Raw genomic sequence first — 20,530 nt, 5'->3', positions numbered from 1 at the left:
ATCATTCCATTATTTACCTTTTTCCTAAAAAAGGTAAAAGAAACCCCAATAATTATTATGAAAGGAAAAATCAAAATCTACTCATTAAAACGGAACTGACTCTTTTTTTCATCATTCCACTCCGAAATTTCATTTTGCCCAATTAGAATGTTTTTTTTTATAAATTGATTATTCATTTCCTTTTTACTTAAAAAACGGATTTGCCTTATTTATACTCATAACTAACTAAATCTGATTTTGCTTAAGAAAGTTGATTATGTACTGCACTCATTAAATTCAATATTTATTTTCTTTTTTCATTAAAACTAAAGGATTAAGCGTTTAAATTTTTTTTAATATCACACCATAAATTTTGACGCAAATACTATTATTCACAACCAATTTTCAATTTCAAATTTCAAACTCAAATTTCAATATTAAATTGAATATCCACACCATAATCTATGGAATTATTCTAAATTTTATATTTATTACATAAAAAAGTTAAAGAAACTCCATTAATTATTATTAAAGGAGAAATCAAATTTATTCACTAAAACAGAATTGACATTTTTTAATTTATTTTACCTTGAAATTAAATGTATCCCAATCAAAATGATTTTTTTAAAATTGATTATTCATTTCCTTTTCATTAAATAAACGGATTTCTCTTATTTATATTGATCACAAACTAAATCTGATTTTGCATAAGAAAGTTAATATCTACCCATTATATTTATTATTGATTTGCTTATTTTGTTAAAAAAAAGTGTAACACCCCGATTTCGGTGGCGTCACTTTAGTAACCAAAAGAAAATACTTTAAGCGGAAAAACGTGAATTATTTTTTTTTGACAATATAACTGAAGACAGAAAGCAATAAAACTCCCCAACAAAAGATAAAAGGAACTACTATACAACTATATATACATGCCTCGTGTCGGGTGACAGAAAAAGTAACGCCCGAAGGCAATATGTACAGTCCAAAATAAAGATGCTGTGTCCGCAACACTAACCTACAAAAACTGAGAGCAAGTTGGCCCAGCGGCCTAAGAAAAGACCCCCTAAATCCAACCAGCTCTCTGTGATCTCCATAGGAAACCACACAAAAGCTACCGGTAGGAAAACTACCCGGTCCCCAATAACGGAAACATGACGGTCAGAGCATCGACACAACTCCTACACTATCCCTACCCGAGGAGCCCACACTAGCACTCGATCCTACATGCTAGCGCGGTCGTCATCCGAATCTGCATCCAGGACGACTAGATCGGCGTACTCAACACTGCCCTCTCTGTCCACCCTAATGCGCTCCCGCACTGGACTCTCGGGCTCGGGGCCCGGAACGAGATCCGCAACGACAGCAGCAGCAGTAGACGGACTAGACTCCGTCGAAGCCCCACCTACTGGCAACTCCTCAGAAGGGTCCTCATCATCTGAAGGAGATGGTGGCGGTGGAGGTACTCCCAAGCCGGGTCCACAGTGTACTCCTGGAGGCAGGTTGAAGCTCACGATGTGCCTCCTCATCACTCCCTCCGTCAAGCGTCCAAATCGGTCGACACGGTCCTCCATGATCCGACCGGTGTAGGTCGCACGGTGGCCCTCGGGATCGACCACCCATGCACCTGGGTCGTCTTGGTCAAGCATCTCGTACCTGGTCCCCCCTGACGGGCTGACCATGGTAAACCAATCCCCCATACTCATCTGACAAATGGCGTAGTCCGCCCAAACACACACAGCAGACGCGAGGGTCAACTCCAAAGAATTATATAATTAATAAAGCCAGATATAATTATAGAATAATATATACTCGCCTCTCAGGCTTATAAGTTTTGGAGTAGCTTCCTAGGGTTGCATGTATCACAATAAATATAAAGAGCCACAACAACAAGTAGCATGCCTCAAAAAAAATAGGATAAACAGTTACCAATCACACTCAGCAACTAAGTTAGCATGTATGTTGCATGAAATGCAATGCTGGGTAACAAAATGCATTCCGGAAGAAGGATGGACATCAACGAGACGGCCCTAACACCAGCCACGGTGGGTACCTTCCTGCTCGCGTGTCTCTTACACCACACAAAAGTAGTCAGATCAGCAGTGAACCCGTAGGTCTGCCATTCCGTCTGCTACTGAGGACCACCGTAGTGTCCTAAATATGGAAATCCGGGTCTTATGACCATTTTGGAATCCACCGAGGTCCGGTATCACGCCGTGTATTAACCTCAAAATGAGTGCATGAATGCAAGTGATTAGCCAAACAACGTCTCCGACCTCACCCGACACGTCGCCACGTGTTCTAGCTAACTTAAAGTCTCTAAAAAAAATACCCTAAGGTAAATGTCGATTCTGCGACAAAATACAATTAATCATAAACAAAAGAGTGCAATCACTCACGACAACTCTTCGAGTCATCAATGCTCTCACGAAGTCTCACGCTTCTGTGGAGTCTCACACATTCACAAAGTCTCACGCTTCAGTGAAGTTTTATGCTTTCACGAGGTCTCACGCCTCAGTGAATTTACACACTTGCACGAAGTCTCACGCTTCAATGAAGTTTCATGCTGTTCACAAGGTCTCACACCTCCGTGAAGCTTCTCGGCTCATCCCTTGGATGGCTAAACAAACTGCTCCCAGAGCGAATGAGTATCAACATACCCAAAACTCGAAATCTTCCCAACACTTGGATCCGACGACACTTCTCGTTTTCCAAAACTAAACTTCAATCCAAAGCTTGCATCCGAGATTGTTATCTTTATTTAAAGGTTTGGAGGTTGTTTAATATCTTATGAATTTCTTTATAAATATAGCTCTTTTTAGTCTTATCGTATTCCCTATGAGTTTCAAAGTTCCCATAAACCCAAGTAATTCCCTGAGAAGGTCTCGATCCATTGGAGCATGACAAGGTCCGAACTCCGTTCGTCCTTTTTAAAACTCTCTCAAAATCTCATAAAAATTCGGCATGACCTGCCCGTAATCCTCACTTTTCAGAATCTCAGGTACAAGTGGAATAGCATCATTGAAACAGCTCAACCAAAAGACATAAACAGCATATTCCAACACATCCTAAGTTAACCATGTAGCACATAGCATGTGAATCATTTAGCACACAATATCATGGCATCAAGTACTCAACAAGTTCGGCCGAAGCCTCAGAAATCATTTCAGACATTTAGCAATTAGGTGCATAACACATAAATCAAGTCGAATTTCATCGACACCTAAAGCATTATCTAGTAATTCAGAGAGTAGCCCTCACCGGTGGGTCTTCCAGCTTCCTCCTCAAGATGTTCTCCAAACTCTTCTCCTTGATTTCTTGGAATCTCCTCAAACGAACCTTAAGCAAAAATCACAGAAATCAACACCAAGAGTCAGAAACTCAGCAATCAAAGAGTCCTAGGGTTACACAGTACACTACTACCTCTGTGGTACGACAATCTAACGCGTTAAGACAAGTTTTCGAAAAATCGGATTCTCCTCCCCCCTTGATATAGCTCTCGGCCACTTTCCTAAATTGGAAGGGTCGATTTTTCTTCGATCAAACTTGGTTCCTAGGTTAACATAAGCCGTAACTAAGACGGTTCTAGGCTCGGAAAAATTTTCGGATCGAAAACTGATATAGGGGTAGTTTGGTCATTATTTTTAGCTCAGAATTTCAAAATTGGATTTTTGAAAAACAAATTGGATGGGGACGTCCACAACGACGTTTATGACGACAAATCCTACTAGCACTAAGCCAAGTCGATAGATTAGAGCGTAAAGGTTGCGACTTTGGCGAAAAATGGGTATTTAGGGTAGAAATTGATCCCGGCGGCATTTCGTCGACATTTGACAAAATCTAATCCGCAGAACACGCTCAGGAGCATGCAGGGAAGAAGTTTAGACGCTGAAATCAACTGATTTGAACAGTTTTTCAAAAACCTCAAAATTTTGAACTCAGAAAGTCGCAGGAGAAATGGACAGAAACGACGATTCGAAGGAGAGTATAGATTACCTACCTCGAGGTCTTCGATTAGTGACGAACGGTGAAGCAAACGGGCAAGAAACGACGAAGATCCGGATCTCTCTCTCTCTCTAGAAACTCGCGGCTTGGAGGGGTGGGGAAAATGGGTTTTGTGAAAAAAATCTAATTTTTCAACTATTTATAGGTTTTGGAAAAAACGGAAAAATGATTTTTTTGCGATTCCGATTTTTCCTGCGCGTTCCTCTGCGCATTCTAAGATAGGTTCTGGCGACAGAATTCCAGAACTCAAAATAGAATTCTTGGAATTAAACCAAAAGATCCAAAATCGGCATAAGTCGGTGTAAGTCGGTTTATCCCGAAAAACTACTTTTTGCAGTGATCGTCGGATGAGAAAACTTCCTTCTGAAGAAAGATTAGGAATGATGAGAGAAGTAGGAGAACGCGGGTGGAATCTTCATTTGAGTTTCCGGATAGAAAAAGTCTTCATCGTCTGTCGATCTTAGGTTTTTCGAACTATCAGGGATTCCGTTTCGGCAAACTTCCGAGAATTGGAATTTGACGTTCGTACATTCCAGGATTTCGCATCGAAATGGTTGTTTAAGGACGGAAAAGAGAAGTTCTAACATTTCTCTGAGGATTTTTGGAATTAGTTTCCATCGTGTCCTAAAGCGTAAATTAACTATTCACTAATACCTTCGACCTAGGATTTAGCGTATGTTAATCGTGCTATAACCCTTTCGGTTTTTCGATACATTCTTGGACTTTTCCTGAACCTCTTTCCTTCCCAAATTTATCTTAATCAAATAACTCTTTTATTTTATTCACTTATCCAAAACGTTAAAACTTGGGCCTTACATTACTACCCTCCAAAAAGAAAGTTTCGACCTCGAAACTTAAGGGTCAGTAAAAAGTTCTGGATACTGTTCCTTGATCTTTTCCTTCAGCTCCCACGTTGCATCACCGGTGTCCTTGTTCCAAATAACCTTCACTAACTCGATCTCTTTACCCCTCAGCTGCTTTACCCTTGTGTCACCAATGCTGATTGGCGGTGTCTCGAAAGACAAGTTATCCTTCAACTCAATGTCATCCAGCTCGATGACGTGCGTCGGATCAGCAATATACTTCCGCAGTTGTGACACATGGAATACATCGTGAACGTTTGATAGAAAAGGCGGTAGTGCGATCTGGTAAGCTACCGGTCCTACACGACGAGTAATCTGATAAGGTCCAATGAACTTTGGCGTCAGCTTTCTTGACTTGATTGCTCGACCAACTCCTGTAGTCTGGGTAACTCGCAGGAACACATGATCTCCTTCTTCGAATTCCAGGGTTCTGCGCCTTTGATCTGCATAGCTCTTCTGTCTACTCTGAGAAGCCTTCATCTTTTCCCTGATCTGTTTAATCTTCTCAGTTGTCTGTTGCAGAAGTTCCGGTCCTACTAACAAATTCTCTCCATCCTGATACCAACATAAAGGTGTTCTACACTTGCGGCCATACAATGCCTCATACGGTGCCATACCTATGGTCGTATGGAAACTGTTGTTATATGTGAATTCAATCAGTGGCAATAGGGTGTCCCAACTGCCCTTATTGTCTAACACGCAAGCTCGTAGCAAATCCTCCAATGATTGGATAGTTCTCTCAGTTTGCCCATCAGTCTGTGGATGATAAGCAGAGCTTAATCTCAGCCTCGTTCCCAAAGCCTCATGAAGAGCTCCCCACAGATGTGAAGTAAACTTCGGGTCTCTATCGGAAACGATACTTGTTGGCACTCCATGAAGTCGCACAATCTCAGCTATATAAATCTCTGATAGCTTATCCACATTGTACGTAGTTCTCACCGGTATGAAATGAGCCGACTTAGTCAGTCGATCCACGATTACCCAAATCGAGTCATATCCTCTTTGAGTTCTTGGTAACGCCACGACAAAATCCATCGATATGCTATCCCATTTCCATTGAGGTACATCTAAGCTTTGTAGCATACCCGCAGATTTCTGATGTTCCACCTTCGCCTTTTGACAGGTCAAACATGCAGCTACGTATTCTGCCACTTGTCTTTTCATTCCTGGCCACCAAAAATTCACCTTCAAGTCCTGGTGCATCTTTTTCATTCCAGGGTGAATACTCAGCTTACTTTTGTGACCTTCGTCCAGTATCAACCTCCTTAGGTCAGGGTTGTTGGGTACGCAAACTCTACCCTTACACCGTAGGATATTGTCACTTCCTACCTTAAATTCCGGGTCCTTACCCTGAATCACCAAATTCCTTTTTCCGAGTAAAAATTCATCTTGTAACTGTTGGTCTCGGATTTCTTCCATCAATCCATTGGTAATCCTGATCATCCCGAACCTCAGTTCTCCCTCGGATACTCTTACGTCCAAACTCAAATCTCGGAATTGTTCCAGCAGTTGTAGCTCCTTCACCATCATTGACGAGATATGCATTTTCCTGCTCAATGCATCAGCAACAACATTAGCTTTTCCAGGATGGTATTGTAAGGTAAAATCGTAATCCTTGAGAAACTCCATCCAACGTCGTTGTCTCATGTTCAACTCCTTCTGGTCAAACAAGTACTTCAAGCTCTTGTGATCGCTAAATATGGTGAAATTGCATCCATATAAGTGATGTCTCCAGATTTTCAACGAAAACACAATGGCAGCAAGTTCTAAGTCATGAGTCGGATAGTTCTTCTCATGAGTCTTCAGTTGTCGTGAAGCATAAGCCACCACTTTCCGATGCTGCATCAGCACACATCCCAAACCTTGATGCGAAGCATCACAGTACACTTCATACGGTTCCTCTGGTTGCGGTAAGACGAGTACAGGTGACGTCGTCAGACGTTCCTTCATTGTCTGAAAACTAGTTTCGCACGCTTCGGTCCATGCAAAAGGTTGATCCTTTCTCGTAAGTTGAGTCAAGGGTCCAACGATCTTGGCGAAATTCTCAATGAAGCGACGATAGTATCCCGCCAAACCGACAAAACTCCTGATCTCAGTCACGGTCTTTGGCCGTTCCCATGACAACACCGTCTCTACCTTAGCTGGATCCACAGCTATACCTTCTTTAGAAATCACATGGCCCAAGAATTTTACCTCTTCGAGCCAAAATTCACACTTAGAAGGGTTGGCGTACAACTTTGTCTCTCTCAACACTTGTAAAACCTGACGCAAGTGCCCTTCATGATCTTCAGCGTTCTTTGAGTAGATCAGAATGTCGTCGATAAACACCACGACGAATCGATCCAAGAACGGATGGAATGTCCTGTTCATGTAATCCATGAAGATAGCAGGTGCGTTTGTCACCCCAAATGGCATCACTAGATACTCATAGTGTCCATAACGAGTCCGGAATGCCGTCTTCTGGATATCCTCAGTCTTTACTCTGATCTGATGGTAACCCGACTTCAGGTCTATCTTTGAGAATATCGCAGCTCCTCGTAGTTGATCCATTAAATCATCAATTCTGGGTAGCGGATACCTATTCTTGACGGTTACTTTGTTCAGTTGTCGATAGTCGACACAAAGTCTAGATTTCCCATCCTTCTTCTTCACCAATAAGACGGGTGCTCCCCAAGGTGAAACGCTTGGTCGGATGAATCCTTTCGACAGAAGATCCTCAAGTTGAGACTTCAACTCCACCAATTCCGCAGGTGCCATCCGATATGGTGCAATCGAAATCGGTCCTGTTCCCGGTACGATGTCAATAGCAAACTCAATGTCGCGTACAGGCGGCAAACCAGGTACATCGCCAGGAAAAACATCCGCGAAGTCCCTCACAACTGGAATATTACTCACTTCCGAATTTCCTTTACTCTCCAAGCTCAACAAAACTGAATACTCTTGAGATCCTTCATTCAGAGAAACGTTAATATGATTGGCGGATAGATACTCGGAAAGGTCCGAGTCAGGAAATACCACTCTCTTTCGGCTACAGTCCAGAAGACAATGGTAGTGGGACAACCAGTCCATCCCTAGGATAACATCTAGGTTCTTGAGAGTTAGGCACACTAGGTTAGCATGGTAAACTTTATCCCTATAGGTTACTGGGCAATACATGCATGCAGTATTGGCAAGCAGAGTTTTGGCAGGTGTGGTAACTATAAGATCGAAACTCAAAGCAGTAACGGGAAGTTTTAATCTAGTAGCACATTCCCTAGAGATAAAAGAGTGCGTTGCTCCGGAATCAAAAAGTACAGTTAGGAGATTACCGTCAATCTCGCAATCTCCCCTGATCAGACCATCAACATCTTCAGCTTCTTCACCATCCATGGTGTAAACTCTTGCCTTGGCAGCAGGACGCTTCCCACGAGCAGTGTTTACAGCTGGTTCTGTCTTAGGTGCTCTGCATTGAGCAGCAGTATGCCCCAACTTGTTACAGTTAAAGCATTTGGGCCTCATGTCAGTACAAGCATTGGCATAGTGCCCAGGCTGCCCACATCTGTAACAGGTCATCTCCCTGTTCACAGTCTGACCTCCAGAACCTCCAGCAGTACCCACCATGGGCCTATAAGATCCTGAAGCAACTCCTCTACCTGCAGGACGTTGATACGGCTTCCTACTCTGAAATCTCCCTCTGCCTTGAAAATTTTGAGAGCCCGACCTCATCGGCCCTCCTGTCCCAACACGGTTCAGTCTCCTGTTCTTCATTATCTCCACCTCAGTGGCTTTCTCAACCAAAGTCTGAAAACGAGTGATCCCCAACGGTTTCACCGAGTCTTCAATATCGGGCCTCAGCCCATTCACAAAGCGCTTGCACATGTAGGGTTCATCGACCCCATTGCGGAAGAATCGAAAGTGCTTGGCCAACGATTCCAGCTTGGCAGCATATTCCGGGATGGACATGCTACCCTGACGAAGTGTCAGGAATTGCGACTCACGCTCGTCCCGCGCACTATCTGGAAAATACTTTTCCAGAAAAGCAGCACGAAACGAAACCCAGTTCACTTCCAAGTTGTTTGCTTCCATCATTCCTCTGGCGCCTCTCCACCAGTACTCAGCATCACCCAACAGTAGAAAGGTTGCCATTCCCACCTTGGCCCCCTCAGCAGTCTGCAATACACCGAAGATCTTTTCAATCTCCTGGATCCAGAGATCCGCTTTGTCCGGGTCCGTACCCCCCGAGAATTTAGGTGGATCCTGTCTCCTAAAATCATTCAGGCCTCTGTTTTGATCCATTGTCACTTCCCTCTGGCGTTGGTGCTGATCACGTGCCTCCTCAGCAGCACGCCTCATAGCATTATCGTTTGCCTGTGCAGTCACAGCTTGGGCCATAGTGGCCATCATCTCAGCTAGTTGGTTAGCGTTCACCATGTTCTGCTAAATTAACAGACAGTTAGTGCTCATCATAAGATAGCATCTAATATAACTATACAATATGATTAAGCAATAACTTCAAACAATTCTAAGCGAAAAATCGCTTGGCAGACAATCAATTTTTACTCTTTGCAGAGTCACACAACCTAGCACAGAAGACCTATTCCCCAAAGACTCCCGAAAGACTCGACTAAGCTCTGATACCACAAATGTAACACCCCGATTTCGGTGGCGTCACTTTAGTAACCAAAAGAAAATACTTTAAGCGGAAAAACGTGAATTATTTTTTTTTGACAATATAACTGAAGACAGAAAGCAATAAAACTCCCCAACAAAAGATAAAAGGAACTACTATACAACTATATATACATGCCTCGTGTCGGGTGACAGAAAAAGTAACGCCCGAAGGCAATATGTACAGTCCAAAATAAAGATGCTGTGTCCGCAACACTAACCTACAAAAACTGAGAGCAAGTTGGCCCAGCGGCCTAAGAAAAGACCCCCTAAATCCAACCAGCTCTCTGTGATCTCCATAGGAAACCACACAAAAGCTACCGGTAGGAAAACTACCCGGTCCCCAATAACGGAAACATGACGGTCAGAGCATCGACACAACTCCTACACTATCCCTACCCGAGGAGCCCACACTAGCACTCGATCCTACATGCTAGCGCGGTCGTCATCCGAATCTGCATCCAGGACGACTAGATCGGCGTACTCAACACTGCCCTCTCTGTCCACCCTAATGCGCTCCCGCACTGGACTCTCGGGCTCGGGGCCCGGAACGAGATCCGCAACGACAGCAGCAGCAGTAGACGGACTAGACTCCGTCGAAGCCCCACCTACTGGCAACTCCTCAGAAGGGTCCTCATCATCTGAAGGAGATGGTGGCGGTGGAGGTACTCCCAAGCCGGGTCCACAGTGTACTCCTGGAGGCAGGTTGAAGCTCACGATGTGCCTCCTCATCACTCCCTCCGTCAAGCGTCCAAATCGGTCGACACGGTCCTCCATGATCCGACCGGTGTAGGTCGCACGGTGGCCCTCGGGATCGACCACCCATGCACCTGGGTCGTCTTGGTCAAGCATCTCGTACCTGGTCCCCCCTGACGGGCTGACCATGGTAAACCAATCCCCCATACTCATCTGACAAATGGCGTAGTCCGCCCAAACACACACAGCAGACGCGAGGGTCAACTCCAAAGAATTATATAATTAATAAAGCCAGATATAATTATAGAATAATATATACTCGCCTCTCAGGCTTATAAGTTTTGGAGTAGCTTCCTAGGGTTGCATGTATCACAATAAATATAAAGAGCCACAACAACAAGTAGCATGCCTCAAAAAAAATAGGATAAACAGTTACCAATCACACTCAGCAACTAAGTTAGCATGTATGTTGCATGAAATGCAATGCTGGGTAACAAAATGCATTCCGGAAGAAGGATGGACATCAACGAGACGGCCCTAACACCAGCCACGGTGGGTACCTTCCTGCTCGCGTGTCTCTTACACCACACAAAAGTAGTCAGATCAGCAGTGAACCCGTAGGTCTGCCATTCCGTCTGCTACTGAGGACCACCGTAGTGTCCTAAATATGGAAATCCGGGTCTTATGACCATTTTGGAATCCACCGAGGTCCGGTATCACGCCGTGTATTAACCTCAAAATGAGTGCATGAATGCAAGTGATTAGCCAAACAACGTCTCCGACCTCACCCGACACGTCGCCACGTGTTCTAGCTAACTTAAAGTCTCTAAAAAAAAATACCCTAAGGTAAATGTCGATTCTGCGACAAAATACAATTAATCATAAACAAAAGAGTGCAATCACTCACGACAACTCTTCGAGTCATCAATGCTCTCACGAAGTCTCACGCTTCTGTGGAGTCTCACACATTCACAAAGTCTCACGCTTCAGTGAAGTTTTATGCTTTCACGAGGTCTCACGCCTCAGTGAATTTACACACTTGCACGAAGTCTCACGCTTCAATGAAGTTTCATGCTGTTCACAAGGTCTCACACCTCCGTGAAGCTTCTCGGCTCATCCCTTGGATGGCTAAACAAACTGCTCCCAGAGCGAATGAGTATCAACATACCCAAAACTCGAAATCTTCCCAACACTTGGATCCGACGACACTTCTCGTTTTCCAAAACTAAACTTCAATCCAAAGCTTGCATCCGAGATTGTTATCTTTATTTAAAGGTTTGGAGGTTGTTTAATATCTTATGAATTTCTTTATAAATATAGCTCTTTTTAGTCTTATCGTATTCCCTATGAGTTTCAAAGTTCCCATAAACCCAAGTAATTCCCTGAGAAGGTCTCGATCCATTGGAGCATGACAAGGTCCGAACTCCGTTCGTCCTTTTTAAAACTCTCTCAAAATCTCATAAAAATTCGGCATGACCTGCCCGTAATCCTCACTTTTCAGAATCTCAGGTACAAGTGGAATAGCATCATTGAAACAGCTCAACCAAAAGACATAAACAGCATATTCCAACACATCCTAAGTTAACCATGTAGCACATAGCATGTGAATCATTTAGCACACAATATCATGGCATCAAGTACTCAACAAGTTCGGCCGAAGCCTCAGAAATCATTTCAGACATTTAGCAATTAGGTGCATAACACATAAATCAAGTCGAATTTCATCGACACCTAAAGCATTATCTAGTAATTCAGAGAGTAGCCCTCACCGGTGGGTCTTCCAGCTTCCTCCTCAAGATGTTCTCCAAACTCTTCTCCTTGATTTCTTGGAATCTCCTCAAACGAACCTTAAGCAAAAATCACAGAAATCAACACCAAGAGTCAGAAACTCAGCAATCAAAGAGTCCTAGGGTTACACAGTACACTACTACCTCTGTGGTACGACAATCTAACGCGTTAAGACAAGTTTTCGAAAAATCGGATTCTCCTCCCCCCTTGATATAGCTCTCGGCCACTTTCCTAAATTGGAAGGGTCGATTTTTCTTCGATCAAACTTGGTTCCTAGGTTAACATAAGCCGTAACTAAGACGGTTCTAGGCTCGGAAAAATTTTCGGATCGAAAACTGATATAGGGGTAGTTTGGTCATTATTTTTAGCTCAGAATTTCAAAATTGGATTTTTGAAAAACAAATTGGATGGGGACGTCCACAACGACGTTTATGACGACAAATCCTACTAGCACTAAGCCAAGTCGATAGATTAGAGCGTAAAGGTTGCGACTTTGGCGAAAAATGGGTATTTAGGGTAGAAATTGATCCCGGCGGCATTACGTCGACATTTGACAAAATCTAATCCGCAGAACACGCTCAGGAGCATGCAGGGAAGAAGTTTAGACGCTGAAATCAACTGATTTGAACAGTTTTTCAAAAACCTCAAAATTTTGAACTCAGAAAGTCGCAGGAGAAATGGACAGAAACGACGATTCGAAGGAGAGTATAGATTACCTACCTCGAGGTCTTCGATTAGTGACGAACGGTGAAGCAAACGGGCAAGAAACGACGAAGATCCGGATCTCTCTCTCTCTCTAGAAACTCGGGGCTTGGAGGGGTGGGGAAAATGGGTTTTGTGAAAAAAATCTAATTTTTCAACTATTTATAGGTTTTGGAAAAAACGGAAAAATGATTTTTTTGCGATTCCGATTTTTCCTGCGCGTTCCTCTGCGCATTCTAAGATAGGTTCTGGCGACAGAATTCCAGAACTCAAAATAGAATTCTTGGAATTAAACCAAAAGATCCAAAATCGGCATAAGTCGGTGTAAGTCGGTTTATCCCGAAAAACTACTTTTTGCAGTGATCGTCGGATGAGAAAACTTCCTTCTGAAGAAAGATTAGGAATGATGAGAGAAGTAGGAGAACGCGGGTGGAATCTTCATTTGAGTTTCCGGATAGAAAAAGTCTTCATCGTCTGTCGATCTTAGGTTTTTCGAACTATCAGGGATTCCGTTTCGGCAAACTTCCGAGAATTGGAATTTGACGTTCGTACATTCCAGGATTTCGCATCGAAATGGTTGTTTAAGGACGGAAAAGAGAAGTTCTAACATTTCTCTGAGGATTTTTGGAATTAGTTTCCATCGTGTCCTAAAGCGTAAATTAACTATTCACTAATACCTTCGACCTAGGATTTAGCGTATGTTAATCGTGCTATAACCCTTTCGGTTTTTCGATACATTCTTGGACTTTTCCTGAACCTCTTTCCTTCCCAAATTTATCTTAATCAAATAACTCTTTTATTTTATTCACTTATCCAAAACGTTAAAACTTGGGCCTTACAAAAAGTATCAAGTGTTTTAAAATCTGACTGAAAATTAGGCTCCAATTACTATTATTTAGTACTCAATTAAAATTTCAAACTCAAACCTCAATTTTTGTTTACATTTAATAAAAAAAGAACTCCATTAACTTAAATATAATATTATGACCTAAAAAATTCTATATGACCTAAAAAATATAATATTCACACCATAATCTAAACGCAAAACAATAAATAACTCAAAGTGCACAAATAAATAAATAAATTACAACATAAAACAACAATCTTTGCTAAGTTGGAAGAAGATGCATCAGCCTTTAATCTAGAAGTAGTTGTCATGAACGGATCTGAACTATCCTGAAATAAGAGTAAAAATTGAAATTCACAATACATAACTATCTATAGTGATAGCATGTGCATATATAATAGTATTTAATTTTATTTTAACTTACATCACTTAATACTAATTAAGTAATTATGTAAGCCGCAACTGTTCAACTCTGTCATCATCAACCAAAATCTGTGAACACCAAAAGAAAAAGAGTATAACCAAATTGTAACATGCTAAACATTAAATCAAGCAGCAAGGTCAGTAGATGAAGATTCATGCCTAAAATATAAAGATGTATATGTTTCCTGAGTTATATGTTTCAATATGCTTTGCTCAAAATAAATGTGAATCAAAAAATTCATAAGGCTTACCTCTCCTTCCTCGTATCTCTTCTTTGGTTTTTAATTGTAGAACAAAACTCAACCAAGCCACTCTAGAAAAACAAACAAAAAAATTCAGCAAAATCTAACAGAAAGTAGGAAGAGGGCAAAAACCTCACTTGTTGTATTCACTCTTGAAGAATCTTTCATATAAGCTCACCATCCCCAATTCCAATTCGCAATAAAAGTCCCATGGTGATGAGGCCTATGAAATTACATAAGGAAAAGTAAAAAAGCATCACTCCAATCAAAATCATTTCAATAAATCACACACGTTGCAGATCATTTCATAATGTTCATAGAAATGTAACTATACCCTTATGATATGGCAAGAAACTGGTTGAATCAGAAGCAATACCTGAACTTTTTTTGTTTTTTCAACATTTGCTTCTCAATTTCCCAGTCATCACAACAATAGTTATTTCAAAGCTCTTAGATGATGGTTAAATAATGGAATGATAGAGGAGAAGAATTACATAAGAGAGTTTATATAGATGAAAACAATTAGGGTTTATGTTGTTTGCACGTGAAAAAAGGAAGGAGAATATTGTTCCAAAAAGAATATTCAAAATTTGAATTTATAGGTTGTCAAAATTTTAAAATTTGAATCTTGATTTCAAAAACGTACTTTTTGAAAGGTTAGCAAAATCAGTTTTAATCACATAAAAAAAAGCAAAATACGTATAACAAAAGTGAGAAAGTTTTTGTTTTTAAGCCTCATGTATGAATAAGAATATTAAACATCTATTAATGTGATTTTGAATGATTATTCCATAGGTAGTCAATGATGGGTGATGACTTTTGTTACAGCATTAATGGAGAGTTTAAAAAAAAATTAAACAACAATTAATAGTATTTTGAATGACTATTCCATAAGTAGTTAATGATGGGTGATGACTTTTGATTCAGCATAAATGGACAGTTAAAAAAAATTAATCAACAATTAATGAGATTTTTTATGATTATTCAATAGATTGTCAATGATGGGTCACAAAACCAAAATTAAGGAGAAATTGTCTCACCATAAATTTGTCAGAATGATTTAGAGCTTGACACTTGTCAGCTAATGAAGGAGGGTGAATAAGAGTGAACCTGGGAGTGCCAACTCATCTAAGTGGGTCTCACAGAGTTCTTCTTTTCTATAGTATATAGATGTGCAAGATTGGAGTAACAACGTTGGTTGCCTTATCGTCATCTAATGTTGGATAAAATAATTCTAATAGTGATGTCTATTTGTATTATGTATCTAAATGTTGTGTAAATGAGTTGAAGTACCCCTTGTGCTTTTTATGTTAATTTATTTGGCTTAACAAAACAAAATTCTCATAGTAATACCATTCTCTTCAATAATTACTTTAGAAAAAAAATCAGTAGTAGTATTCAATTTTCAAAATGGTTTTAATATTATAACATATTGTATAATACCATATAACTAGATATTATACTCGTGCGTTGCACGGGTTTACTTACAATATAATTTAATATTATATATAAATTAATACAATTTAAATAAATAAAAATTAAAAATTAATTTTTGGTCCTCTTGAAGAGGGTTGTATTTCATAGTCACTTTCCTATCAACATATCTTTTGGTTTTGAATTAATACATAAAAATTAAAATAGTTTTTATTTATAAATATAAAAATGTGTGTTAATAAATATGATTAGAGTTCTTTTTAGTGTAAATACTTAATATTACTCAAATTTAATTATTGATATTTAATTATTAGCATATAAATAATTGTAACAATTTAAAATTTATTTATTTTATAATATGTAAAATTATGAAGTTAAGTTTTAAATTAGGTAAATAAAATTTTAAGTAATAAGTGTTTAATATCGTGAAATAAGTTTTAGTATAATCTTTTATAATTTTTATCGTAAAAGTCATTTGTTGTGACCCGTCAAAACCAAGAAGAATAAAGTAATTTTAACTTTTGAAATTGTAATAAGTTTTAACTTAAATAGCGTAAAATATTATCTAGCGAATTTAAATTTATTCAAGTTATTTGATTTCTGAATGTTTCCTCACTGCTGATAGTCATGAGACTGATCCCTCGAGACTCTACGATCATATTAAGTTGATAGGTCTCTCACAACAAAAATTTATACATCTTTGGTTATTATTATTTTTATAGTATTATGCTTCCTCGAGTAATTTTTACTAATATATCATGGATAGAAAATAAATATTTAAGTATTCTTTCGATAATGCATATATATGTTATAGTTAATATTAAATACCTATTAGCGGCATTTTTTAATTTTAAAACTATTTTATTTAAATTATTTATGAAAAAATTATTTTAATGTTAAAAAACTTCAGTTTTAAGTTCATGAAGTTGTTATTTAATGTAAGTAGTTGAATAGTTTTTTACAATACTATTTTATTCAGTTTTTAATTATTTCAATATATTGGTTACAAAGAAAATTTATTATTTTTTAATGTATTTCAATACAAAGGTATGAGAATTTTATGGTTTAATGTATTTAATGTAATACTCAAGTCTCATTTACATATACTCGTGCGTTGCATAAGTTTATTTGTAATATTTTTAAATATTATATAAAAATTACTATAGTGTAATTATATAAATAATAAATATTAAAATAATTTTCATATCTTGAAGAACTCTCAAACTCCTTAATTACAAAGGAAATTTATATATACAGTTTTTAATTTTTTTGTTATTTGTATTTTAATATAAAGGTATGAGAGTTTTATGGTTTAATGTATTTGATGTAAAAATTCAAGTCTCCTTTACATATAATTATATAAAATAGTTTTTTAATTTGAAAACTATTTTATCTAAATTATTTGTTAATAAATATTATTCTTATTGAATTTAATTTTTAATATTTGTGAAATACAAAACTCAAGTAAATTTTAAGTTTATGAATGTTGTTATTTAATGTAAGTAGTTGAATAGTTTTTGACAATGTAATTTTTTTCAATTTTTATTTTATTATTTTTTAATATATTTAATAAAATTATTTTTGTTTGAACGCATTTAATACAATGCAACACTTGAGTTTTACTTAAGTATTTAATGCTAAAACTCAAGTGTGCTTTACATATATATATATATATAGATATTATTATTATTTTTTTTTTAAAAAAAAGCAACCGTGCATCGCACGGGTTACTACCTAGTTATTTACAAATGAAAACATAAAGAAAAAAAGAGAGATTAAATCAAAATCGAACCAGCACTCACGATTTTATACCAAGTGTAAGGCTTTTCTCCATGTGGGATCCACCACACCACGAAGGAACCCACATGTGAATAGTTGCTTCGTATATTTTATTGCTTCTCACAAAGCAATAAAACCTATAAGAAGAGTACCTTCATGGAAGCCAAAGATAGTGCTAGAGGCAATAATAGTTGGGAAAATAGGTTAATTAGGACCATATAAAAATGAGGAATAGAGAAATAGATAAAGAAAGGAGACGCACCTGGTGGAGAAGAAAGCTACAAACTGAAGGTCGACCAACATCAAGACCAACTTATATAAAGTTTAAAATTTTAATTTGATTTTGTAGCTTGAAAAGAGAATGTATATAAGTATATTCGATTATTTGGTCATTGGGTCTAAAATAGGAAATATTCACCAATTTCAGTTAACGTTCGGTATTAATTGTAGTCAAAATAAATATAAAATGTTTTTATTAACTGATTTTTTTTCTTCTAATTTTTGAAATATTTTTAAAAATAATTTCAAGTAATAATATTTTTTTATCTAAAACCAAGGAGTGGTTACGAAATTATTAGTTTTTTCAAGAAAATATTTCATTTTATTTCACAACAATTTTTTAAAAAAATATATATATTTTAATTAGAAGAAGATGTTAAAATATTGTGAACATAGAATGTTATGTTCTGTTAATGGGATTGAAATTCAAAATAAATTACAAATTCCGATTTTGAAATTTATATTTGAATTAAAAAATGTAATTAAGCATATTCATTAAATTTCGGTATTAATTGTAGTCAAAATAAATATTAAATGTTTTCATTAATTGATTTTTTTCTTCCAATATTTGAAATATTTTTAAGAAATTGCTGCAAGTAAATAATAATCTATATCCAAACAAAAAAAAACTTCACTTGAACTAAGTTTTATAAAATATCATAAGTTTGAAAATATGATACCGAAAAATAATTGGAATCCTTTTAATATAAATCATTAATGTATTAAATTATAATTTTTGCATCTAAAATTATGGAGTGGTCAGAAACAATAACTATTAATATATACTAAATTCAAAGTTTTTTAATAAAAATTGAATTTTTGTGATATTCACATTTATATTTCCTAAACATTTTTAATCAAATAAATCAACTTATAGTTGAAAGAATCAGAAAAGTTTGGTCATTTTTTTTTTTCTTGAAACTTTGGTCATTATTACTACTTAAATTTGATTATTTTGATTTGAAAACAATAACATCAATAAATATTCACATAACTATAACATATAACAAAAACGATTTTTTTTTATTTTTTAACCTATTAATAATATTTGTATAAATTTAAAAAATAATTAGAATTAAAAGTTTAATGACGGAGAAAATTTCAGAAAGATAAATTTTTTTATTTATATAGTATATTATATATATATATATATTATTCTCTAAAAAAAATAAATATGAATTATATTAAATAATTATTAAAATTCAAAGAGATTTTGTTTTCAAATTTTATAATTTACATTTGAATTCTTAAAACGTGATTAAGTATATTCATTAATTTAATTTTAGGTATTACATAGAGTCATTAAATTAAATTAAATTAAATTAAAAGGCATAACGTTTTGTTAAAATAAGAACTATTATTTTTTAGTAAATTTTTTACTGCTGACTTTAGCCATAGTAATCTGACTATCACTAGGAAAAAAATCCAAGAATGGACGTGGAGATGGAGAGAGTGGTCACGGCTGACGGTGAGGATGATCTTGGCCGAAAAAAGCCTCCGGAAGGAGGGCCAACACACCAACGCATGTCCTTCAAGGAAAAACTAATGGGAACCAAGGAGAAACAACCTGCGAAAGAGAGAGTTGACTTGTTTGAGGCCGGAAAGATGACTGTGGAATACGTTGATGATAACCCGATGCTACCACGTATTAGGGTTGACAGGTCTGTCATCGAGGGGATGTGTGCGCCATGGAAAGAAGCATTGGTGATTTGCCTGCTAGGTAAACGCCTGGGCTACCGAACGATGAAGGCAAAGTTAGACAGCACATGGAAACCAACGGCTGGTTTTGAGTTAATGGATGTGGATAATGGGTTTTATCTAGTAACCTTTGACAAGGACGAGGACAAGAACAAGGTGATCGGCGGCGGCCCATGGATGATCTTTGATCATTATCTGGCAGTATCCACTTGGAGCCCGGAATTTATTTCTCCGGCAGCAAGAGTTCAGAGAACGCTGGCCTGGATCCGAATCCCGGGTCTGAATGTCGCATTTTATGATGAAAGCTTCCTTATGTCCGTAGCCCGCGTGATTGGGCGTCCCATTAAGGTCGATATCAATACGCTCTCGGGAGATAGAGGAAGGTTTGCCCGCATTTGCGTGGAGCTGGATCTCACAAAGGCAGTTATTGGTAGAATATGCATCGAGGACTTTTGGTACAAAGTGGAGTATGAGGGACTCCACATCATATGCACCAAATGTGGCTGATATGGCCACCGCAGCCGAGAATGCAAGGGAGCTCCACCGGAGAAGCTAAAGAAACAGGTGCCTCCAGGAATGGTGGCAAGGGAAAGGACAGGGACAGTGCAACTGTTACTAACAATCAGGCAACCGAAGCAGTCAATGGTGGCGGTGAGGGAGTAAAGATGGCGGAGGCGGTGCCAAACCCTAGCTACACCAGTTCCACACCGTTAAACGATGGTGGGACCCAATCAGACGCCAACCCTACCCACGTGGCGAATATTGCGGTGGAGGTTAGGGAAAGAGAACGAAACCAGGGGGCCCAAAATCCCATGATTGACGTAGCGGAAGTGGAGATACTTGGAGAGTGGATGACTGTGTCAAAGAAAAAAAAGAAACCACTGAAATCATGGGATAATGATGGGGGAGCAAATCATGGGAAATTCAAATCTAATGATGAGCAACGAAATTCAAGAGGGAACAAGGCCCAGAATTCCAAGACCAATAACGACACTAGTGGAGGGACCCAGCGGCCCACTAGGGTTGAACTCAACAAGGATGGGAACCGTGGAAAAACAAAAATCAGCAAGCAGCGAATGGGAGACAAGTCAAAGAAGGTGGGGCCCTTTGCAATTTTTTCCCATGCAAACCAGGAGGCAAGCTCGAGCACT

General features: G+C 38.3%; 1 protein-coding gene across 1 annotated transcript; it reads left to right on the top strand.

Annotated features, from left to right (window-relative positions):
- The first annotated feature begins 19,112 nt into the window (after positions 1-19,112).
- LOC130712838 (uncharacterized) lies at positions 19,113-19,886 on the top strand. Its single transcript, XM_057562654.1, has one exon. The coding sequence runs from the start codon at positions 19,113-19,115 to the stop codon at positions 19,884-19,886; it is 774 nt and encodes a 257-aa protein (XP_057418637.1).
- The last annotated feature ends 644 nt before the right edge of the window (positions 19,887-20,530 follow it).

The sequence above is a fragment of the Lotus japonicus genome, chromosome 4, assembly GCF_012489685.1.
Source record: "Lotus japonicus ecotype B-129 chromosome 4, LjGifu_v1.2".
Taxonomy (NCBI): Eukaryota; Viridiplantae; Streptophyta; class Magnoliopsida; order Fabales; family Fabaceae; genus Lotus; species Lotus japonicus.
This window is presented reverse-complemented; position numbering and strand designations above follow the sequence as displayed.